At 35.1% G+C, this 25939-nt stretch overlaps 1 protein-coding gene across 1 annotated transcript in view; it reads left to right on the forward strand.

Annotated features, from left to right (window-relative positions):
- The window catches only part of lrp8 (low density lipoprotein receptor-related protein 8, apolipoprotein e receptor), a 229223-nt gene that overhangs the window by 172922 nt on the left and 30362 nt on the right, over window positions 1-25939 (forward strand). The window contains exons 8-13 of the mRNA XM_073851156.1: window positions 2493-2612; window positions 2870-2995; window positions 14556-14727; window positions 21794-22021; window positions 23492-23610; window positions 24414-24553. Coding sequence (XP_073707257.1) covers window positions 2493-2612; window positions 2870-2995; window positions 14556-14727; window positions 21794-22021; window positions 23492-23610; window positions 24414-24553 — 905 coding nt within the window. The remainder of the gene's footprint in view (window positions 1-2492; window positions 2613-2869; window positions 2996-14555; window positions 14728-21793; window positions 22022-23491; window positions 23611-24413; window positions 24554-25939) is intronic.

Below are 25939 nucleotides of genomic sequence, written 5' to 3' on the forward strand. Positions count from 1 at the left end.
GCATTAGCATCAGCTATTCTTTTCTTTCTCCCTTTCTATTGCTGTCTGTCTTCCTCCACCTGTTCATCATTTTTTGTTCTGTCAGGCAGGTTTATATGTCTCTTGTGTTCTACTGGCACACACTGATATCCACAAACAAAGTTGCTTGCTTACTTACTCACTTTATTTATTTATTTTCCGGTTTCTTATTTGTATTATTATTAGCTTTCAATATTATAGTGAATATTTAATAAATACATTAATAACAATAGTTTATATTTCTTTATATTTATATTATTTTGTGTTATTATTATAGTTAATATTATTAGTGTTAGTATTTGCTTTCTAAATAAGTTTAGTTAAAAAACAGTAAAAAATGTTCAAGTTAGTAATAGTGCGTATGTATTTATTCAGCTTTATTATTTTAGTCATTATTCTTAATAATAATAAAGCAGAATAAATAGTTAACTTAAATATCAACTATTTATAAACTAAAAAAGTATTTATATTTGAAATTATAAGGCTTGTTATTATTATTTATTTAACTGTTGTTATTATTATTATTATCTTTCAACATTATAGTAAATATTTAATAAATGCATTAATAATAGTTTAAAATAAAATAAATGAATAATAGTTTATATTTCTTTGTTTACATTATTTTGTTATTATTATTAATATTATTAGTAATGTTAGTGTTAATTAAAATATCAAATATTTATAAACATTTTTATATTTATATTTTGAATTATAAAGATTATTATTATTTCACTATTATTATTATTACTATTAGCTTTCAAAATTATAGTAAATATTTAATAAATAAATTAATACAAGATTATAATAATAAAATAAATAAATAATAGTTTTTATTTCTTTATATTTATATTGTGTTGTTGTTATTATTAATATTATTATTAGTGTTAGTATTTGCTCGCTAAATAAGTTAATTTTAAAAAAATAGTAAAAACAAATATTTATTTTTATTATTTATTTAGCTTTATTATTGTAGTCATTATTCTTAATAATAATAATAATAATGATAGTAAAGCGGAATAAATAGTTAATTTAAATATCAACTGTTTATAATCTAAACAATTTAGTATTTATATTTTAAATTATAAAGCTAATTATTATCATTATTATTTATTTATTTAACTACGATTATTATTATTGTTAGCTTTTAAAATTATAGTTCCTATTTAATAAATACATTAAAAGTTTATAATAATAAAATAAATAATAGATTTGATTGTCTTTATATTTATATTATTTTGTGTTATTAATATTATTAATAGTGTTAGTATTTGCTCGCTAAAGAAGTTTAGTTTAAAATATAGTAAAAACTATATTTTATAAAGCTATAAATAGTTATGTATTTCTTCAGATTTATTATTATAGTCATTATTCTTAATAATAAGAATAAAGCAGAATAAATAGTTAGATTGCATATAAACTATTTGTAAATTAAACTATTTTATATTTGCTTTAAATTATAAAGCTTAGTATTATTATTAGTGCTGTCAAACTTAATTTTAGATTAATCGCATCCAAAATAAAAGTTGTTGTTTACATAATATATGTGTGTGTACTGTGTATATTTAATATGTATATATAAATACACACATGCATGGATGTATTTAAGAAAAATAAGTTATGTTTATATATTAAATATATTTATATATAATATTAATTATATGAATAAAAATGTATTTCAAAATAAATATAGAAAATATTCTCTAAATATATGCTGTATGTGTGTGTATTTATATATACATAATAAATATACACAGTACACACACATATATTATGTAAACAACAACTTTTATTTTGGATGCAATTAATCGCGATTAATCATTTGACAGCACTAATTATTATTTAGCTATTATTATTATTATTATTACTATTAGCTTTCAAAATTATAGTAAATATTTAATGAATACATTAATAACCCTTTATAGTAATAATATTAACAAATAATAATTTATATTTCTTTGTTTATAGTATTTTGTTATTATTATTATTTGTGTTAGTATTTGTTTACTTACTAAGTTTAGTTTAAAATAGTAACTGTGGTAATGGCAATATTTTGTTGCTTTTTATAATGGTCAGAAAGAGCAGACATGTAGAGATGACATAAAAGAGTGATGTATGTGTATTCTGACAGTGGGGAGCCATCAGCCAATGCATAAATGTTTTTGTGCAATACTGTGCAATACTGGCGAGACCTCTGCCATATTACTCTGTCACTCTCTATCACAGCGCCACATGCACAAGCAGTTTCCCCCTACCCACTGCATTTTTCAAGCATTTAAGGCAGGTCTTTCAGTTAGATGGCACTCACCTCATCGCTTTCTCATAAAGCCTTGACACAAACTTGAAGCTCAACCTAGAAAATGAGAAAGAAGCAGTCTATCGTCTAGTGTCAGGTAACAGGTTGCACTTACCGTTCAATTCCTGCTGGGCACGCTGACCTTTAACACCACCTTTCTTGTTATTTTTTTCTGTCGTAGGTCTAAATGAATGTGCCATTAACAACGGTGGCTGCTCTCACATTTGTAAGGACCGGCAGATCGGCTATGAGTGTGAATGCCCCTCGGGCTACAAGCTCCTGGACAAGAAGACTTGTGGAGGTAACATAAATATTATGTCAGATACCAATATTTTGATGCTGTGCAAGTCTACATTGTATCCGCTTTCCCAAAAGGCCTCTGTTTTATGTGCGTTGTGGACATCTATGATTTGTTTACTCTCAGCGTCATAGTAGAGATATCCCCAGATGGTGTTTGCAAGCATCATTTATCTTGTCTGTGGACACTGCACTACAAAAGCCTCTGTTCTCTGTGTATCTCTGCTCTGTTTCTAATGCTTTTCTGATGGTCTCTTCCAGACATAGACGAATGCGAGAACCCTGATGCCTGCAGTCAGATATGTATAAACCTCAAAGGCGACTACAAATGTGAATGCTACGAGGGTTACGAGATGGACCCGGTTACCAAGACATGTAAAGCAGTGGGTAAGACACGCCATACAAGCATATCCATTTATCACGGTTCTGGACCAGAGTCCAAATCATGGGGGCTAGTTTACCAATGATAAAATTTTATATATATATTTCTGGCAAACAGTGCAGTTTATTCTGTCAACCCTAACAGCATATAACAAGGCCAAATCTATATATAAATATTTCACATCACATTGCATCATCTCCTCCATTTATTCACTGGAGTGGCAGTGGAGGACAGAATTTTTTTAATATACTTTGTATTTGATAAGTATGGAAGGCCGTTTCCGACACTGAATAAAAAATGAGTTTTTGCACTTCTTATCTCACAATTGCGTTATGCAAACTCGCAAATCTGACTTTTTTTCTCAGAATTGAGCTTATATCACACAGTTTTGAGAAAAAAGTCAGAATTACAAGCGTGATATAAAATTGTGATTTTATATCACGCTATTCTGACTTTATAACTCGCAATTGCAAGTTTATTTCACACAATTTAAAAAAAGTCAAAATTGCAAGTTTATATCATGCTATTCTTACTTCATACCTCACAATTGCAAGTTTATATCGCATAATTCTGACTTTGTCGCAGTTGAAAGTTTATATCATGTTATTCTGAGAAAAGTCAGAATTGTGAGCTTATATCACGCAGTTCTGAGAAAAAAAGTCAGAATTACGAGCGTGATATAAAATTGTGATTTTATATCATGCTATTCTGACTTTATAACTCACAATTGCGAGTTTATTTCACATAATTAAAAAAAGTCAAAATTGCAAGTTTATATCATGCTATTCTTACTTCATACCTCACAATTGCAAGTTTATATCGCATAATTCTAAGAAAAAAGTCAGAATTGTGAGTTTATATCTTAAAATTCTGACTTTGTAACTAGCAGTTGCGAGTTTATATCTTGAGATTTTGAGTAAAGTCGGAATTGCGAATTTATGTCGCACTATTTTTACTTTATAACTCTCAATTGCAATTTATATCTCAAAATTCTGACTTTGTCGCAGTTGCAAGTTTATATCATGTTATTCTGAGAAAAGTCTAAATTGTGATTTTATATCACGCTATTCTGAATTTATAACTCGCAATTGCAAGTTTATTTCACATAATTAAAAAAAGTCAAAATTGCGAGTTTATATCATGCTAGTCTTACTTCATACCTCACAATTGCAAGTTCATATTGCATAATTCTAAGAAAAAAGTCCAAATTGCGAGTTTATATCTTAAAATTCTGACTTTGTAACTAGCAGTTTCAAGTTTATGTCTTATAAATGTAGTATATTGTGAGTTTATATAATTCTGAGGAAAAAAGTCAGAATTGCTGAATGTAAACTTGCAATTGCAAGTAAAAAAACGGGATTTAGAGATAAATCACAATTACCTTTTTAAAAAAAAAATTCAGTGGAGGAAACAGGCTTCCATAGATAAGTGAGGAAGACAGTGGGGTATTTTTTCTTTTTCTTTTTTCTGTTTTAAAAAGAAGATTGAATTGGTGCGGCATGGCATTCTTTGGAATCGTTAGGGTTTTGTGTACCTAATGAAGCTCATCTTTATTGTCCTTCATTTGCCTGACCAGCCTGCGTAAAACTTCAGTGCATTTCCAGCACTCCCGATAGGCTGGATGACAGCTGGAGAAACACTGTCATTAAGTGCTCTGTGTAAAAGCTGGCAAACAAAACCGTTCCCTCAGGCTAAAGAGCATACTGAAAACTTAGTGAAGTGATTTCACTCTTCAGAAATTCCATTCTGTTGGTATTGTGTTCAGGTCTGATATGTCAGTTTAAGTTTGTGTGGTAAGTTTCAAAACTTATTGGATCTTAGCGCAAAGCAAGATAGCATTTAATGTACTATATATATATATATTGCATTATGTGTGGTTTTTATTTGAGGTGGAAAGAGTTGTTTTAGATACTTCAGATCTTTTAGGTACTTCAATGTCATTCTTTTATCTCTATATGGTTCTTGACACTAGAAACGGAGAATATGTACTGTAACTGTAATGTGTGAGAGTTTTTATTCTTTTCTAGTCTGTCACCTTTGATTTAGACTTTGTTATGTGATATTAAGTGGAATTTTAGTTAACAGATGCAATTTCAAATTAAGATTAGATTTGTGAAAATTTTTTCAGTCGTTCTAAATTCTCTTTTAAGGGTCTCCAGAGATCTATGGGTTTTAAATCCCACTTCATGCTTTCTCTTCATCGTTCCACCTTTTTGGTGTGCCTAGAAAAGCTATTAAATGATTTTAATAGCTTGATGTTTTTGCCACAGGTGTATCTTTCAAAATGTAAAATAAATAACTTTTTTGTTCCCTTTCATAAGCATATCAGGCAGAGGCACATTAAAGATAAGAAGGAGCTGTGCTTTTATGCGCCGTGTTCCCAGACTTTGGTTTTCTGGGTGTGACAGCCATTTTTCAAACACAATAGTATCTGCAAATATGACCTTTGGGTGCCAATATGAGCTATAATGTGAATAGAGAGTGCAGAGAGTGTTTAGTGACCCTGTTAGGAAAACAAAATTAAATTTTATTTGTTCAATGCTGCCAAAAGCAAACAGACTGATACATGATACTGATGAAATGAGCATTGTTGCTTAATACTGCGTGCAGTATTTTAATTAAATATCCGGTTACATCTGAATTAACATAATCAATTTGTTTAGATTTGAGGAGACAAATATTATAAATGAAAGGCAAATCCAATGAATGTGCAGTAGGTACACAAGCCACTCATTATTTGTGTACATATCAGCCACAGTACCAAATGGAGTGCAAATCCTCTTAAAATGATAGTTCACTCAAAAACTATGCCATTTATTCTGTTATGTAGGCTGCATATTTTGAGAATGTAAGAAAAGATGTTTTGGATTCCTATTGATTTCAATTGAAAGGACATATAAAAATATTCAAAATATAATCTTTTATGCTTCAAAGAAAAGAAAGTCATAGGGTTTTCGACAATTTAAGAGTAAGTAAATGGAGCCTGGTCTCATTGTTTATACGTAGGTATTAATATGTAATGTTTAGAAGCACAAAACATACGTTTTTGTATGTTTTTATGCTGAAACGTACACTTTGGACGTATTTTAACATTTTAATGTAAAAATGTCTACGTATTTTTAGCTACATAAAATATTTACAAATCTTTTAAATCAATAAGATATTTGTATCAATGCATTTTTATCATTTTATCAGTAAGCGATTTAGATTTTTAGACCCCTTAACCTACCCTCAAACTTTAAAATACCCATTTTATAGTGGATATAAACAGATATAAAACATAACTGACTGAAATATGCAGGGAAATTACCATTTGTGACCCTGGACCTCAAAACCAGTTATAAAGGCCTTTTTTGAAGTTTTGATATATTTACAGTAGGAAATTTACAAAATATCTTCATGGAACATGATCTTTACTTGATAACCTAATGATTTTTGGCATAAAAGAAAAATCAATCATTTTGACCCATACGATGCCTTTTTGGCTATTGCTACAAATATAGCAGGTTTTGTGGTCCAGGGTCACATTTTAATAACGATATAGCATTAAAAAAATATACTTTTTTTAGTCTTAATATGCTGCAAATACAGCAGTTCTGGACGTCTGTAAAAACATAAGTAAATGTACAATTTGTAGAACCACATTTTACCTAAAATACATATGAATTATCATGAGATTATGTTGGTAAATGATAACACAAATTACATTTTTTTTAAGTGAACTATCCCTTTACCTGTAGTAAAATCTCTGTAATGCACAGGCTTGTCTGACAGCAGCAGTTTGATAAAATATACCACTGTTCAGTAAATTATGTTCATAGATAATTATCAAAATGAAGAAATACACTGTAAAAAGTTGTCACCAGTTATAACTTAAAAACATAAGTTCAGCAGCTGCCTTAACATTTTAAGTTAAATCAACATAAAACTACAAGTAATTTCAACTCATCAGTTAAATCAACTTAAAAGTACAAGTCATTTTAACTCATTATATTGTCATGAGTTAAAATAACTTAACGTTTTGAGTTGATTTAACTTAAAATTTTAAGGCAGCTGCTGAACTTAAGTTTTTAAGTTTAAACTAGTGAAATCTTTTTACAGTGTAGTATGCTAAGTAATATAATTTATTTGCATACCTGTAGGGTGTTTATCAAGCCATTTAGCAACTTGGCACATTAATAAAAAAATTCTAATGATGTTTAATCGCTTTTACAACATCTTTTTATTGTGGATAGTGCATTTTTAAAATGTGTTATTAGCTTTTAAATTTTGGGTTTTCAGATACTGGAAAAGACATGAAAGGAATGAAAGTCATAAAAACTACTATAACCATTTTTTTCTGGCTATGCGCAGCTCTAAGATATTGTTTGTTGTGAATGCTTTTTAAAAATCTTTATCTAGAGAATTTGAGTGACAGGAGAAGCCATGAAGATTGTGTGGTGAAAAAGGTGTGTGAACCCTGTATTATACTAGAGAGCAGTATGTGTGTCATGTGTTTCCAGCTTTTTGATAGGCCTGTCACATACTGTCATTATAAGTGTGAGGTCACTCACCTGTTGAGAGTAAATCTGAGCCATGTAATTTGGCCTTAATGTGAGACTCAGCTGAGTGACACGATCGAGGGGGTTATGGGAAATGACTGGCATTGGCATAACCGCAGACACTTTTTTTATGTCTGTTTCCTTCTCTTTTCATTGTTACTTGTCAGTCAAGATGTTACACCCCCACATGCATCATTTGATTATCTTCATGCTTTCACTCCCACCTGTTTTCCGTCACCCAACTTCCTATAAATGACTCTAGAAATTGATGAAACTGTGTCACGCTGCCTGTGCTCTGCACACTGGGTGTCAGCCAATAGGATGATGCCTGTCTGCGGTGTGGAACAGCTTGTGGAGGAAATCAAATACGTGTTTGGATGTGTCGTGTTGTCTTTGGGACTGATGGCTCACGTTTTTTCTGTGAGCTGCTGTTGAAACAGCTGAGGGATATTATTGGATGAAATGGTTGCAGAAGTGAAGCACAGTGGAGAATTGCAGTGGACATTGAGTGGGAAGTGTCTGTGAATGATATGATGCCACATTATAACAATAATTGTGGATCTCCAATTAAGTTTGAAGCATAAACTGGACAGTCCTTGTCTTATAGCCACTGTGGCCTATACAGTAGATTACTATAGATTATTGGCAACTCATTTTGAGGTTCAGGAATTAGTTCACTTCCAGAATACAAATTTCCTGATAATTTACTCACCCCCATGTCATCCAAGATGTTCATGTCTTTATTTCTTCAGTCGAGAAGAAATTAATTTTTTTGAGGAAAACATTCCAGGATTTTTTTTCCATATAGTAGACTTCAGTGGTGGCCAACGGATCGAAGGTCCAAATCGCAGTTTAAATTTTGCCGCAAAGAGTTTAAAGAATTAGTTCACTTCCAGAACAAAAATTTACAGATAATTTACTCAACCCATTGTCATCCAAGATGTTCATGTCTTTCTTTATTCAGTCGTTAAAAAATTATGTTTGTTGAGGAAAACATTTTAGGAGTTTTCTCCATTTAGTGGTAAAAATGCAGTTCCAAAATGCACCTTCAAAAGGCTCCACACGATCCCAGCCAAGGAATAAGGGTCCCGTCTAGCGAAACGGTCATTTTCTTAAAAAAAATATATATATATACAAATTTATGTACTTTTTAATCACAAATGCTCATCTTGCAAAGCATTCATGCAAAGAAAGCCCTTTACAAAAAAAAGATAAAAATAGCAGCAGGTTTTTATGAAGTTTTGAGTTTTTCTTTAGGCTTTATAGAATTTCCAGTAAATTTGGTTCCCTTTTCTAAACAATCCCGTTATAGATTCCCAAAAGGTAAATTTCAACATTTTTTTGATAATTATTGACCTAGAGAGTATAAAGAATTGTACTGCAGTGTTTCTTTCCAGATTGAGTCGAAAGTTCAACTTTTTTTTTAATAATTATTGATATTCACTCTCCAGAGAATCTTTTTACACTGGTTTGGTTCCAACCTTTTAAAAAAGGTTTTTAAAAAAAAAAATCCAAAACATACGAAAATTTCTCCAGGCTCACGATTGATTCTGAGGCATGTGTTTTGTCTGATGTGAGCCAAGAATTCCAACAACATAAGACACTTGAGCCTGCAACTGACAGTTTATGAGTTGTGAACGATTTTGTTCTTTTGATCACTGTAGCGCCCCCGTCAGGCAAATTGGGGTGAGCCTTGGTAACATTGTTGGCGGTAGGAGTACTACTATCCCTCCCAGTTTCAAGTCTCTACGACAAACGGTTTGGTCTCCACAAACAGTTTTACGTGGAGATTGCTGATCCTTGGCCATTCTAACAATTACAATATGCCCTACCCTACCTTTTTGAACCGGAGTATACAGACGAAGAAATAACCGTGCATTGCAGAGCTAGTGCAAGATAAGCATTTGTGGTTAAAAACTATATAACTTTTTATTTTTATTAGAAAATGATCGTTTCGCTACATAAGACCCTTATTCCTCGGCTGGGATTGTGTAGAGCCCTTTGTAGCTGCAACGAAACTTCAATTTGGACCTTTCAACCTGTTGGCCACTATTATTTTTGTGGTAATGAACTTAATAAAAATGGTTAATTAAGTAATCTATGTAGTTAGGCCACAGGATACAATTTATTCTTTTTACAGTAACACGTATTTATAAGTCCTTTGTAATCCAGGATCAAGGCAGTTTAAGAGTTCATGCCCTTTTGCTTATAAAACCCTTCAGTCAGCGATGTGTCACCTTCAGAATGAATGTGTTTAGAGCACATATGGCCATGTGAGAAAGTGCTGATTTATGTTTTTCTCAAAAGTAGTTGTCATGACACCAAAGATGGTCAGCATGCTACTTAATGTAAATGTAATGCAGCTCAGCTGAAGCTGGAAGTGACATTGCACTCTCTCTCTCTCGATTTCTTTTTCTCTCTTTCTGACCCTCTCCTTCTAAGATAGATAATTCCAGCAGATGGGTAAGAATGATTGAATCCCGACTCTTGTCGAAAATGAAAATATTTGCTGACGATACAGTGGTCCGTGAGGGCTTTCTGAAGTGCAGCAGGAAATGCTCTCTCTCTAACACAATCTGGAAGGGCTTTCTATCCACCTGTCCGACTGACTAGCACTGCTCAGCGCCTCAGCAAAAACAGTATTTGGCTTAGACCAGATCAAGTATGAAAGAGTGAGGGATGGATGGTGAGGGAATGAGGGAGGCAGAGAGGAAGAGAATAACAGAGGCATGAGATCTCATCCATTAGCTCCACTCATCCCCTCTACATCACTGCCAAACCTGAACGCTGTTTCTGCACTCTCACAGTGACATCTGACCACACAGCACCTGCTGCTCATTATGCTCGCTCACTGCCTCTCTCTCCTTCACCCGCTGCACTATTACCTATTTTTGCACTCTTTTTGTCTTTTATTTGTCTATAACACTTGGCTGTAAGGCATCTGTGGATCATACAGTCTGGTGAGGGAAGCTTCTGCTGATAGGACAGCAAAAAAAAAATTCTCTGTAAACATGTCCCAAACCTGAAACTCCCAAAAACTCTTTTCAGGCTTAAAAAAGCTAGATTTTTTGCTGCCTTATGTTAAACGGCTTTAAAATACTTTTTTTCCCACATCAGTCTACACTCCATACACCACAATGGCAAAGCAAAATGCAGGGTTTTAATATCTATGCAAATTTATTAAAAATAAAAAACTTAAATGATTTCATTGCACAAGTATGTATACCCTTATCTGGGACAGTTGAAATTTTGCTCAGGAGCATTCATATTGCCTGTAGATGTTACTACACTTCAACGGGTGTGATTTGGAAAGGCACACGTCTTAATAAAAGATCTAGCAGCTAAAAATGCATATCAGAGCAAAAACCAAGCCCTGAGGTCAAAAAAACTCTAACTGTAGAGCTCAAAAACAGGACTGCATCAAGCCACACATCTGGGGAAGAGTTCAGAAAAAATTCTGCTGCATTGAAGGTTCACAGAAGCATGTAGTCTCTGTTACCCTTATTGAAAGAATTTTGAAACAACCAGGACTCCTCCTAGAGCTGGCTTCCTGGCCAAATTGAGCAAATGATGGAGAAGGGCTTTGGTAAGACTGGTGACCAAGAACCTGATGGCCACACTAGTTGAGCTCCATGATCATATGTGGAGACAGGAGAAACTTGCAGAAGGACAAACATTACTGCAACGCTCAATCTGGGCTTTATGGCGTTGTGGCAAGACTCAATCCTCTCCTCAGTGAAGACACATGAAAACATTTGCATAGAATTTGCATAAAAGCACCTAAAGAACCCTGAGACTGTGAGAAACAAGATTCTCTGGTCTGGTGAACCTCAATTCCAAGCATCATGTTTAAAGGAAACCAGGCACTGCTCATCACCTGCAGAGTACCATCTCAAAAGTAAAGTGTGCTGTTATTCAGCGGTAGGGACTGAGGGACTCATCAGAGTAGAAGAAAATGAAAACCTAGTTGAGAGCATTCAGAACCTCAGACTGGGCAGAAGTTTGACCTTTCAACAGGACAATGACCCTAAGCACACAGCAAGAGTGGCTTATAGACAACTCTGTGAATGTCCTTGAGTGGCCCAACCAGAGCCTGGACTTGAACCCAATCAATATTTCTGGAGAAACCTGAAAATGTCTGCCATTCAACCTGACAGAGCTTGAGAGGTGAAGAGGTGAGGAGAAGAATAGCAGATAATTGCCAAATCCTGATGTGCAAAGCTTGTCGCGTCATACCCCAAAAAATTATTTAACTAAGTACTGAGTTAAGGTATGAATACAAATGCTCATTTCAGTTTTTTATTTTTAATAAATTTACAAAGTTGTGACAGTTCTGTTTTTGCTTTGTCATTATGGTGTAGATTGATGTGAGGAAAAAAGTAATTTAAAGCAGTTTAACATAAGGCAGCAACATAACATAACAAAACATGAAAATGAAGGGGTATGAATACTTTCGCAAGGCACTATATATTATATTATATTATATTATATATTAAAAAAGGGGACAAACCAGCCTAAGGTGGTCATGTTAGTTTTGGAGCGTGTTAACTGGTCAGACCATGTATTCCCCCAGCTTAGTCATAATATTTTCCAGCTCCAACCAAGTTTACCAAGATAGTTTACCAAATTATCCATGACCTCACCATCTAAGCACTTTTGGCATAAATAACCAGATGGGGTCTCTGTACTGTGTGTCACAAGTACACATTCCTAATTCCACTCTCTCCACTCTGATTGGTAGTTGCTACATTGCATCAAAGCATAAATGTAAAGATTGATTGTTTCTACTGTTTTGTACTGTATGTTGCATACATTTTTTTAAATAACTTCTAGTTGCCTTTTGCCTACAAATCACTATCACTGTCAGCATACCTTAAGAGAGCGAAAGAAGTCCCCAAATCATGGGACAATCACATGATATCCTCTACAGTAATACGAATCGTGAGATGTCTAGATGCGATGAGCTTATTAGAGTTGAAAAGCTGAATGAAACTATAATAGAGGGCACAGGAAGGTTACAATGAGGCTTGGGAGAACAGATTTTTCCTCAGGAACATAGTTTTTCTGTGACACGAGCGGGTGACAGGATGAAAATGAATTACACCCATATCAAGTAGGTTTGGGGTGGGGGACAGGGAGCTGGAGGGGACCAAGTGACTCAGAAATAGGGAGAGTGCCCTTGCTGCTACAGAGAGGATAAACTAATAGGGTCAGTGATATTCTGTGTTGGCATGACTGAGCACCAAATCACAGTGACTAAGCTCCCCAACAGTACACACACACACACACACACACACACACATCTGCATACACTGCAGTGCAGGGTAATTACCTGGAAACTCTCAGAACCACTCCGGCCACATGTCACTAACCTGGAAACCTGAATCACATGGTCTGCAGGTGCACTGCAGACTCACACACAGCTTTTGTGAGTAAATTAATATTGCAGTTTACTCTTTAGACACACATTTGCTTCTACTCTGCAAATGAAATAAGCAATAAACAAGTTCAGTCAGTTATTTTACGCACACAAATGGGTGCATTTGTGCGAGTCATATGGTTATATTTTTGCTTTCCATAAGTGTGCCTTTCTAATTAATAAATAGTAGGAGTGCAAATCAGCCATTATGCTTGTTTAAATATAATATGCCCTAATGTGTTTACTCATCTGAGAAGACTGCTGTTTTTTTTACTGCAATACTTAAGCACCAGCTCTCTTTAGCTTCTTTCCCACAGCATTTGTATTCCGGCAAGTGTAATAATTTAAATGTTAAAATATTCTTCTCCTCTGGGAGCATTTTAATCATTTAAGTTTTAGCGTTTTTACCTTCACCCTGTAGCACATATACGCACTGATAACAGTGGAATCCACAGTAGCAGTTGTATAGTAAGCTGGCTTTTTCTAAAATTCCTTGGGAGAAAAAAAATAGACAAATTTAACAATTGCTAGCATACAGTGTAAAGCTATAAAATGAACATGAATAGCATACAAAATAATCCAGATATTTGTGACCCTGGACCACAAAACCAGTCTTAAGTCGCTGGGGTATATTTGTAGCAATAGCCAAAAATACATTGTATGGGTCAAAATGATAGATTTTTCTTTTATGTCAAAAATCATTAGGATATTAAGTAAAGATCATGTTCCATGAAGATTTTTTGTAAAATTCCTACTGTAAACCTATCAAAATGTAATTTTTGATTAGTAATATGCATTGTTAAGAACTTAATTTGGACATCTTTAAAGGTGTTTTTCTCAGTATTTTGATTTTTTGCACCCTTAGATTTCAGATTTTCAAATAGATGTATCTCGGCCAAATATTGTCCTATCCTAACAAACTATACATCAATTGAAAGCTTATTTATTGAGCTTTCATATGATGTGTATATCTCAGTTTTGTAAAATTTAACCTTATGACTGGTTTTGTGGTCCAGGGTCACATTTTAGTTTTTCAAGTGAATGAGAAGCATTTGAGTTCTTTTTCAATAATTGGAATTATTTTAATTTGCCTTATTGCATAATTGTAATAATGAACATCAATACAGGTCAGGAAGAGACACTTAAGTTTGTCTTTTTAAGTCATTTCTACATTTATTTACACTGATGTTCGGGATCAGTACAATTTGTTAAAAATGTTAAACACAGAGTGAGCATAAAAGACTTCTTCAAAAAACATTACAAATCTTACTAATCCTTTTTGACTGTAGAATTTGGTATCTTACATTTATCATAAATGTGATCTTGAAATTATGATCTCTTCTCAAACAAAAGGAGATGCATGTGAGAATTCAGGCGTCTTTTTTCTCTAATAACCAAAAGTCTCAGTTTGTCAAGGTGAGGAGAAGGAGGAGAAGTTAAAGAAATCTCATTTGGACTTCTGTGTCCTGTTTTTAATGATTTTGCTCATGTTGATTATCTCAAAATGGCCTAATATCGATTTGTTTATCAGCTCAGTCATCTGTTGGAGAGATCCCAAGATAACAAGTGACCTGAATAAAAATACTTTTTCTGTTCCTCTCACAGGTAAGAGCCCGTACCTTATGTTTACCAACCGACATGAGATCCGGCGCATTGACTTGGTGAAGAAGGACTATAAGCAGGTAGTGCCAACCCTGAAGAACGCCGTGGCTCTAGATGTGGACGTGACCACTAACAAGATGTACTGGTGTGACCTCTACCATCGCAAGATCTTCAGGTATACACAACATTAGGGCGTGATCCATTTCTCTAACTTGACAGCTGATTAAACTTTATTTAAAAAGGGTAATTTGCAATTAGTGTTCAAGGCTTCGGTAGGAGGAGATGGTGCAGTGTTGAAACCTGCTTTTGAGAACCTCTTCCCGCCTCCTCTCAGCTGGCAGATATTTAAATGCATGAGAACAGCTGCAATACACTTGCTGGAAATTTTCTTGCAGCAACCAGCATCATTGATCGAGAGCTGTGGAGGAAATTACTTCCATGGACATTTCACAGACTTTTTATTGGGTTTACTTGGGCTACCAGGTGATATAAGGTGATAGACTGACATAAACATCTTCAAAAAAGATAAACTTACTTCAGAAGGAAACATTTTTATCAGAAAAAATGATAAGACTTCTTTTAAAAGAATATATCTTGAATTAAATTACGTTTATTTTTTCTACTTGTTCGCTTTTTAAACTTACAGAAGTGATTTAATCAAGAGCAGTGAAAGATTTTGTTGCTTTTGTTGTTTGATTAACATGAATGACAAACAGCAGGAATATTGGGCTGCTGTCACTTTAAGAGCTGTCCGGATCCAATATACTATTACACGTGTGTTTTCATTCTCAGCTATTTGCTTTCATTAAGACCTAAATTACTGTGTTTATGTGGACACTTGCAAAGACAGCTATTTTGAAACAAGCGTGTGTATTTAACCATTTAAGGCTTATAACCCTGCTGACAAAAACTGCTAAAACCAGCCTAGGCTGGTTGGCTGGTTTTAGCTGGTCATAGCTGGTTAGCAGGCTGGTTTTAAAGGGTTTTTGGCCACTTTTCCAGCCTGGTCAGGCGGGTCAGGCTGGGAAACCACCAGCTAAAACCAGCCTGGCCAGGCTGGGAGACCAGCTATTACCAGCTACTTCTAGCTTAAACCAGCCAACCAGCCTAGGCTGGTTTTAGCTGTTTTTTTCAGCAGGGAAAACAACAAAAATAACTGTTCAATACTCCTGTGCTATATAAACATAAAATAAGTTCTCTTCCGCTGCTAATTGCATTTCAACAGCTTGAAATCACTTGTTTTTAAACCATAATGCTTAAAAATGCGTGCAAACAATACATTTTGATGACCATGTACAGTGTTTGCAAAAGTATTCATACCCCCTGTTTTCACATTTTGTTATATTGCAGCCTTATCTTAAACTGCTTTAAATTACTCTTTTCCACATCGATCTACACTCCATACACCATAATAACAAAGCACAAAACAGATTTGTGACAACTCTGCAAATGTATTAAAAATAAAACTGAAATAAGTACATTGCATAAGTATTCATACCCCTAACTCTTGTACTTATTTGGACTTATCTGCAGTTTAATATAAGGCAGCCACATAAAAAAAAAAAAAAAAAAACGTGAAAAAATGAAGGGGCATGAATACTTTCGAAGCCACTGTAGCACAACAACATATCATAAGCCTGTAACTGTGATAAGGACAATAGTCAAAAATCGGCTACCGGTTAACAAATTACTACCGGTTACTCATGTCTACCAGTATATTGTCCACCCCTATTGGCAATAATAATACCTTTTTCTTGAGAACCAAATTAGCATATTAGAATGATTTCTGAAGGATCATTTGACACTGAAGAGTGAAGTAATTCCTTCTGAAAAGTCACTCCATGCCTAACAAAACACTTTTCTCAGATATTTTTGTCCTCATGGAAGGACTTTTCAATCCCTTAGTGTGGGTCTTGAATAAGCTCCACTGACTGTTTAACAAAGTCGTCTTATCAGTTGGACAGCAGCCTGTCACACAGCCTGTCTGACCTACAACAGCAGCTGCAAAACTTGACCAGCGTTTGTCCTTTACTGTCCCAGTGTGCGTGCTGGCCCGTCAAGCTCGGGTCTCTACCTCACTTCCTGAATCACTCTGAGTCACATCAGCCTCTAGGACCATCTCTAAATCATTTCAACCGCACCATATGCTTCCCATAATTTACCTCCCACAATAATGTGTCCCATTACTCATCCCCTATTCCCCTCAGGAGGGCTTGTGTTAGAACGACGTACGACAGTTCATTATCACTTTATAAACCCCTCAGAAGAGCACTCGGAAGAATGGAAATACTTCTGCTTGTCTGCGGGGAGTTTAATTTATGTATGTGCTCCCTGACAGAGAGAGTGGCATGAATTGATGGTTACGGTGAAGACGCAACAGTGTAGATGTCAGTTGACAGCTGAAACCTCAAATGAGGCATATCAGTTTTAAAAGCCATATTTAGGGCCATTAACCAGTCCTCACTTAGGTTTGCTTGAAATGTATATATTTAAAGGGTTATGTGGTCATTGATCTGACCGATGCGGTTAGTAAGAAGTTGTTTTGTGTACATAGTGGTTCTCCAGCATGAGAGCTCAAAACCACTCTTTCACCATAAGGGTTGATAGATTAATGTTGTGTTTATTGCTTTAATTAATTCCAATTAACATCATTTTGGTTAATGTGATGCAAGGCTCCTACTGTAATTAAGATGTCAGAAGGAACCCAAACCCAGCCAGTTTAACAGATAGTTTGTTGCTCTTGTTGAACAAATACATCATTGTTTGATCCTGGTGTGAACACAAAACACCCTGTGGTTTTGGCTTTGACAGATGTTTGACTCATTTTAACTTGTTACACAATGTCGTAACCAGATAAGCAACTAGACGTTTTGTAGCCCTGCCTACAGTGAATTAAAATTAAATGATTAGCTCACTTCCAGAATAAATATTTCCTGATAATTTAAGATGTTCAAGTCTTCCTTTCTTCAGTCGTAAATAATTTTTTTTTTTTTTTTTTGAGAAAAACATTTCAGGATTTCTCTCCATATAATGGACTTCTATGGTGCCCCTGAGTTTGAACTTCCAAAATGTTTAAATGTTGCTTTAAAGGGCTCTAAACAAGGAAGAAGGGTCTTGTCCAGCGAAACGATCGGTTATTTACTAAAAAAAATTACAATTTATATAATTTTTGTCTTGTCTAGCTCTGTCGAAAAAACTCCCATCTCATTTCCTCCCCCAACTTCAACATTGCTGTTTAACCTTTTTTTGAAAAGAGCTTTTCACCTTCTTTGCATTCACTTTGTAAACACTGGGTCGGTTCTCCTCCAGTGATGTAGGATGATTTTGAAGTTGGAGGAGAAAATAAGATGGGAGTCTTTTGACATACCCTAACTGTCATGAACCGGAATACACAGAGTTCACACAGAGCTAGACAAGACGAGCGTTTGAGGTTAAAAAGTATATAAATTGCACTTTTTTTTTAGAAAATAACTGATCATTTTGCTAGATAATTCTTTTTTTCCATCTGCTGGGATAATTTTGAGCCTGTTGAAGCTGCGTTTAAACTGCATTTTGGAAGATCAAACTCAGGGGCACCATAGAAGTCCACTATATGGAGAGAAATACTGAAATGTTTTACTCAAAAAACATTATTTCTTCACGACTGAAGAAAGAAAGACATGAACATCTTGGATGACAAGGGGGTGATTTGTTCTGGAAGTGAACTACTCCTTTAAGGTTTTTGAGGAAAACATTCCAGGACTTTTCTCCATATAGAGGACTTCAATAATCGTCAATGGGTTGAAGGTCCCAAATTGCAGTTTCAATGCAGGTTAAAATGGCTCTACACAACCCCAGCCAAGAAATAAGGGTATTATCTAACAAAACAATCGGTCATTTTCTAAAAAATATACAAATTTATACACTTTTTAACTACAAATGGTTCTTACACTCTTACACTCTTGTTTTACAAATGCTTGTGCTCTTCGATGAGTGTGCATTCACACATTACGTAATCGCGTTGGAAATGTCATGGTTAGTTCTTCGTCTGTGTACTCCGGTTCAAAGCTTTTGTGGTTAAAAAGTATTTAAATTGAATTTTTTTATTTCGAAATTGTTTCACTATTTGAGACCCTTATTCAAATGGCTGGGATCGAGCCCTTTGAAGCTGCATTGAAACTGCAGTTTGGAGCTTCAACCCGTGAGCCACCACTGAAGTCCACTCTATAGAAAAATCCTGGAATGTTTTCTTCAAAACCTTCATTTCTTTTCGACTGAAGAAAGAAAAACATGAACATCTTGAATGACATGGGGGTGAATAAATTAGGAGGACATTTTTATGTGATTTGCTGTGATTTTGTGTCACATTGTAGCATTTTACTGAAGTTTTTACTGTAGCAATTTTATGCTAAAATGTAAGGATGTCACGGTGTTATAGTTCATGTTTGTCATGTAGCTGATGATTTGGGTTCATTTTTTAAAACAATTGCTATCAGTATAATGAATATATAAAAAAATAAATGCCATTGCGCAGTTGGTGTCACATTATATTGACCATCTCATCATGTTTAGTCACTATTGTTTAAGTGCAGAGCTCTTTATTTTTTATCCTTGTTTTGTTTCATTTGTGAATCATCAGTGTTTGAAAGAAGCCAGAGAACCTGTTCCTATTAATAGAGCTTCTAGTCAAGTCAGCGAGAGCACAAGAGAAATGTTCCCTGACTGCTATTGCCTCTGTCCTTGTGATTCACTTAAGATCCACTCTGAAAAGAGTGTTTCAAAGTCCTGCGGTCTTATAAGGGGAGATGGGTCCATTTTGATGGCTGTTGAAGCGTCTGTTAAAGGCACTAGGTGACTGCAAATGGAAAATTACCAGGTTATAACAGAAACCACCTCCTCACTGTCAGTGACAGGTGGGTCATTCTATGAAACGGGTGCCTTTTCCTGTTTGAAATTCAAAGCAAATATTTTAAAGATTTGCGCTAAGTGTTTCAAAATGTTAAACATTGACTACGTTTACATGGACACCAGTAATCTAATTAATGACCTTATTCTGAATAAGACAATAATATGATTAAGCTGTTTACATGAGTTGCTTTTAGAATATTCCTTTCATGTTGCCGTTTTACATGTTATAGTGCATAGATCGATTAATGACACACATCATTAGATCAGTTCATCATCGTTATAGACTTTTGGATGTTTCGGTTTTAATTTTACAAAAGCTTGAAGGCTCTGGACATATGCAACAATTTTTTTTAGAATGTGTGAGTTAAAATTTGCCGTGGTGGCATTTGTGCGAGTGCATGCTGTGCTGCTCCATACAGCGAGCGTTTCAGAGCCAGTCTTTAGGGAAAAAAAAAACAAAAAACACGCAAGTCGAAAGCCAGTTTAGTTTGACTTTTTTTTTGTTTGTTTTCATTTTGAAAACCCTGTTATCTTTGCCGTTTACCTCACATTACGCTTTAGAGGCTTTCTTTTATTTGTTTTTTATTAATTGATTTGATTGCTCAGTGTTTGCGTGCCCTGTAATAAATTGTTTAGTTTAGTCGGCATATAACACAGCATGTGATGTCCATGCCTCGTCTTATTAGTTTTTGTTAATACATGATATAAGCTGGTTTTATTTTATTGTTGTTATGCTGTTTAATTAAAAATAACAAATCCATCTTTTAAAAAATTGTTTTAATCTTAAAATTGATAGGTGTAGCCTATATGTAAGCAAAACCAAGATCATGAATTCGATAGTAAAAGTGAAAAGCATCCTAAGACATTCCAATAGCGGAAATCCCGTTCAAAAAATTAAAATCACAAATAATACTAATGAAAAGAACGGGTTGAATGTTAACTACGTTTCCATAAAACTATAAATTATGATAACAGACAAACCATTTATCAGCAATGAGCATTGATTAATCCCATGTTGTAGCAAAAAATAAAAAATAAATAAAAATGAAACCAAAGCATATGCACGTGCCACCAACTGAGAGCGTTATGCCGCGTTCCAGGCAACCCGTTACGCGTGTTTTTCCAAACTTCTACCCGTGAAAGTGCACTGGAAAGGCACTCAAACCCGTGAATTCCCACTCCTGAACTCGTACTAGATCGACGTAGGCTACTCCCAGTTCTGACTTGACATAGCCCGCGAAACAACAATAAAGCCTCTTGGGTGCGGTGTTTATGCAAGTGGCACACGGTGGAAAAATAGAGTATAAGACAATATAACGTTGCAATCAAATTATTAATAATATAGCTAAAATTAATAAATGCTTGGCGTGACTTGCCTGGAACGCTACAAAGTCCTGAGTCGTGGTTTGAAGACGTGATTTACGAGCTCAAAACCCTGCCTGGAACGCAGCATTAGTGTGTATTCTGTCACAACATGTGGCGAAAAGTCTTACACAAGGGGAATAGTGTGATTAAGGTGTGTACATGTCTTCCATAATGCGACTAAAATAGGAATACTCCACCTGTCTTAATTCGATTTGTGTTTACTCCGATTATGACTTTAGTCGGATTAAATTAATCAAAAATCTCAGTTTACATGGTTGCTTCTTAATCAGAGTATTGTCTTAATCGCGTTAAAATCGGAATATTGTTGTCCATGTAAACGTACTCATTGTGTTGGACAAATCTACAATCTTCTACCCATATGATAAGTCATATGATAACCTGTACTTAAAGGGTTAGTTCACCCAAATATAAAAATTCTGTCATTAATTACTCACTCTCATGTCTTTTCAAACCTGTAAGACCTTCATTCATCTTCGGGACACAAATAAAGATATTTTTGATGAAGTCCGAGAGCTTTCTGACCCTGCATAGACAGCCACACACTTACCACGTTCAAGGCCTAGAAAGGTAGTAAGAACATTGTTAAAATAGTAAATGGGGTATTCAGATGGAATCGCTTTTGTTGAATAACCTAGGTGACACCAAAATGATAAAGTGGCTTTTTCTCAGTCACAGTGACATCAGATTTCACCATGCTTCAAAGTGCTTTCAAATCTGCTTTCCTGTAACTCACTGTAACTTTCAGAGACAGGAAAAGTCAGCCCTTTTGTCCTACAGTTGTTCTCTGAGAAATATGCAGATGTTGCTTCACTTTGCTGCCTATGTGTAGCTAAACAACAGCTGGGAGTGTGCTTATTCACCATGAATCTAGTGGATGCATCTAGTATTTTGTAATTGTTTATGAATAGATGGATACATCTGCTTAAATGCTGTGGATGTAGATTAACAGTGTGTTTGTTCCTCTTCAGCGCATACATCAACAAAGCCAGCGACGCTTCTCAACAGATCACGCTCGTAGACACTGCGCTACATTCCCCAGAGGGCTTAGCAATGGACTGGGTCCATAAGAACATCTACTGGACCGACTCTGGACACAAAACTATCTCTGTCGCGACTGGCGATGGCAAGAAGAGGAAGGTGTTGATCGACACAGAGCTTGGGGAACCACGTGCCATCGCCGTTGACCCAAGACAAGGGTAACGATATAATGTTTATGATTATTGTCAAAAATTGTTCTCAACGTCTCAATGAAGATATTAAAGAGATACTTCACCAAAAAATGAAAGTTCTGTCATTAATTACTCACCCTCAAGTGGTTCCAAACCTGTAAGACCTTTGTTCATCTTCAGAACACACATTATGACATTTTTGATGAAATCTGAGAGCTTTCTGACCCTTTTCGGATTTGTGTTCCGAAGATAAACGAGGTCTTACAGGTTTGGAACAACATGTGGGTGAGTAATTAATGACAGAATTTTCATTTTTGGGTGAACTAACTCTTTAAGACTCCTCCCTCCAGTCTTTTTGAACCTACTGTTGCATTAAATAATAATGAATCATGTAAATATGCTGTAAGTTGCATAATCTATGTCAACAACCCAAGATTTTTGAAAGCCTTGTCAAAGGTTTCTTCGCTTCGTATATAGCATTTTCTTTTACTGCCGTTCATCATGATGAATCTTTCCCCTCAGGGGTCTTTTCACCATATTACAGAAGTGGAAAAGCATGAAAAACATGCAAATTAGTCTCAAGCTGGTCGGAATACCAACTAATTGTTGCCTGTGGGTAAAGTGCCCACTTCACTCTTATAGGGCCAGATCTATAAACTGACTTTTTTAATAAGCATGCTCTTACCTATTTATCTTGATTTTTGACATGTGATGAGCGTAAACATTTCAAGGCCATTGAAGCTTCCTAATTTTACATTTAAATGCATCTTGCTTTTTTGGTAACATGAAGTTTTGAGGCTCCAACAAGGGGAACTTCTCCATAAGCTCTAGAATTTTTTATAAAATTGTTATTGAAAAAAAATCATATATGACCTACCCCTACATTTAATAAGTATTTTGAATAATTTAAATATTTCAAAAATAACAAAAAAAATGTTAAACCCCAGTTTTACACATTTTATCATGTTTCAATCTATTCCACAGTACTCAACAGAAAAACTGACTTCTAAGAACCACGAAAAAAATCCAAGGGAGCCTCAAAATAATTTGAAATGAATTCAAAATAAGACAAAGCAAGTATTAAAATAAGCTAAAACAACAAAATCTAGATATTGCTCATTTTAATTTAATAGTTAATAGTTGTTTTCTCTCTATAAACAACCAGAGTTTCTGGATTTATGAGGTAGCTTACTTTTACAAGTGTTCTTTCTAGACCTGGAAAGGTCATGTAAGTTAAGGAAATCGTGTAACGATGGTCATTTTTTATAATGAATATACATTTTTCTGGTTATCCCAAGCTTTGAAATATTTTATTGGGCAGAAATTGAGTAATATTCTAAAATCCTTATTTTAAATCGTTATTAACCAAAATAACAAACTGGAAAAGTCATGGTGCCTTCAAATATTGACAGTGGGGTCAAAAGGGTTGTGAACCGCTGGTCTAGATCTGTCCATGATTCTGATCATGAACATTTTGTTTGTTTTGACCCCATTCAGGTTCATGTACTGGTCAGATTGGGGAACGCAAGCGAAGATCGAGAAAGCCGGAATGAACGGGGTGGATCGGCAGGTTCTGGTTTCAGAGCGGATTGAGTGGCCCAATGGGATTGCGCTCGGTAAAACACCATTTGAAAGTTTTGCAATTCAAAACAAAAGCATTCACATCTTCAAATACAGTCAAAATAGAGAAACAAACACTGGAGAATAGCAGGAAAGACAACAAAAGATAAAAGAGAAACAGCAGTGAGCAAAACAAAGCTTATCATACCAAAAAGCAAGAGAGACACGAGAGAGCTGCGTTTGCCATCATTACAAGAGACAAAGACATCAACCAAAATACTAGAGGAGAAAGAAAATAAACATTGAGAAAGACCAAACAAACCCAGTAAGAGTGAGGCAGAAGGAGAAGAAAGAGTGTTAATAATGAAGAGCAGCCTCCTGTGGCCAACAGGGCTTTGAATCATTCACCTTCATTGTTTCTCATCAATCACCCGTCAGTTTGGGAAAAACTAAATGGAATTGCTCAAGCAACGCTGTCAATATCGCCATCATTTCTCTGGCTCGCTTAACATGAAAGCCATTTGAAAAAGCAGTTATGGTAGATGGATAGAAAAAAAGATATTGACAAGAAAAGGTGGAATTGAGAATTGCTAAGTCTGTTTAAAAACAAAATACTTTTATAATGGGAAAAATATCCTTGCAAAGCTGTGCATTGTGTTGCGTTTTTTGTCATTGATTGTTTTTTCAATTGTGCCTTCTATGTAATTTTTAAACTGTGTTTATTTTTACTTGAAATCATTTTTCCTTCACGTACTATCCACTATTCTGTCTCCTCGGACCACTCATGTTAAATTAAAAGCACTTGTTGCATTATTAAAGAGCTACATATATGTTCCATTAAAGTTTTTTCCCCTTCCAGATCTGTCTAGCAGACGACTCTACTGGGTAGATTCCAAGCTTCATCTAATCTCCAGTGTGGACCTGAATGGAGACAACCGTCGAGTTTTGTTGTCCTCAATGGAACATCTCGGACATCCGTTTGCCTTGACTCTTTTTGAGGTAAGCGGCAAACTGATCAAATAACTACCGAATGAGTACTGAGGTACTCATTCAGGCACAGATGGAGCTGCATTGGCAAGAACTTTCTACGCTCAGTTTGGCTTCATAATGCGCACATAAACATGTTTCTGCTCACAGGGCGTTGTTGGAGAACATTGGGCTCACTGTGAGACAGTAACACTTGCCAAGAGATGTATGGCTGGTGTGTGGCTGGCACCAGCCAAAGACACAAACCAAATTAAAAAGCCTTTTTACTTTGGCAGCTTCTATGCCACCTGAAGGCAGGACTAGGCCCAAACAATAGATCACCTAATGCCCTTCATCAGGGCAGTCGATGAGCCAGCTCAGTAAGAGGGCACCCTGGGGGCCAAACCCTAGAAAAAGGAAACAATGCGCTTTCTTCATTCTTTTACTTTTGTCCAGGGCACATGTGAAATGAACCGCTTCTTTGCTGCAGTACCCTTGAGGCTCATCCTAAAGTATTCCTAAAGTTCTTCACTTGGCTGTTGAAGTTGCAAAACAGTAAGAGACAACTATAGCCAAAAAACGCCCTCTAACTTTTGGCGTGTTTTGTAGATGTGCTCAAAGGAGCATACAAATTTTTCAGTGTGCAACATTTGTGCAGCCTTTGGTACCAGAGTCAGTTCCAGTAAGCTCATTATTTTTAATTGCATAATTTCTCGTTCCTTCCAACTTAAAATACATATTTTTTGTTCAAGTACACATTTTCTTTTGGTAGCTGACAGCTTAAAAGTAAACAAAAGAGCATTAAGTAATGAAAATTGAAACTACTAAATGCCCTTTTTTTACTCACCTTATGTCATTCCATATGGAATTTATTATTACGTGAAACACCATAAAAGGAGATATACAGTAGCATTATATAGGGCTCTATAATCTCTGACATGCGGAAAACACAGGAGTCCTCGCAGAATCCTAAAAAAATGTAATGTACAACGGGGAATGAGACAGAATTTGCCAAATTTTGGGTGAATAAATCAAAAATAGGTCAGTACACTTAAATTAAAACAAGTTTCTGTGAATAGTCACAAAAATACTATTTAAATATGAATCCTGCATGTTCTGTGTGTCTCTGTGTAAATGAACGGCACAGGCACGTGGTTTACTACAGACATAATGAAGTGCGTGTGACAGTTGCTGTGTTTTAGCTGATGCTGCCTTAATATATAAGTACATGAACACATAAATATAATCACTAGAACAGCTTTGAGAGTTATTTATGAGCATTTTACAATTTTATTTGAGAAAAACTATCGTCATATCATATACAAACAGAAACTTAAGGGTCTTCACAGCAACCCGTCAAAATAGAAGTTTGGTTTAACTTGAAGAAACTGTGACAGAAATACTTAATGTAATGACACT

The sequence above is a fragment of the Garra rufa genome, chromosome 12 (genome assembly GCF_049309525.1).
Source record: "Garra rufa chromosome 12, GarRuf1.0, whole genome shotgun sequence".
Taxonomy (NCBI): Eukaryota; Metazoa; Chordata; class Actinopteri; order Cypriniformes; family Cyprinidae; genus Garra; species Garra rufa.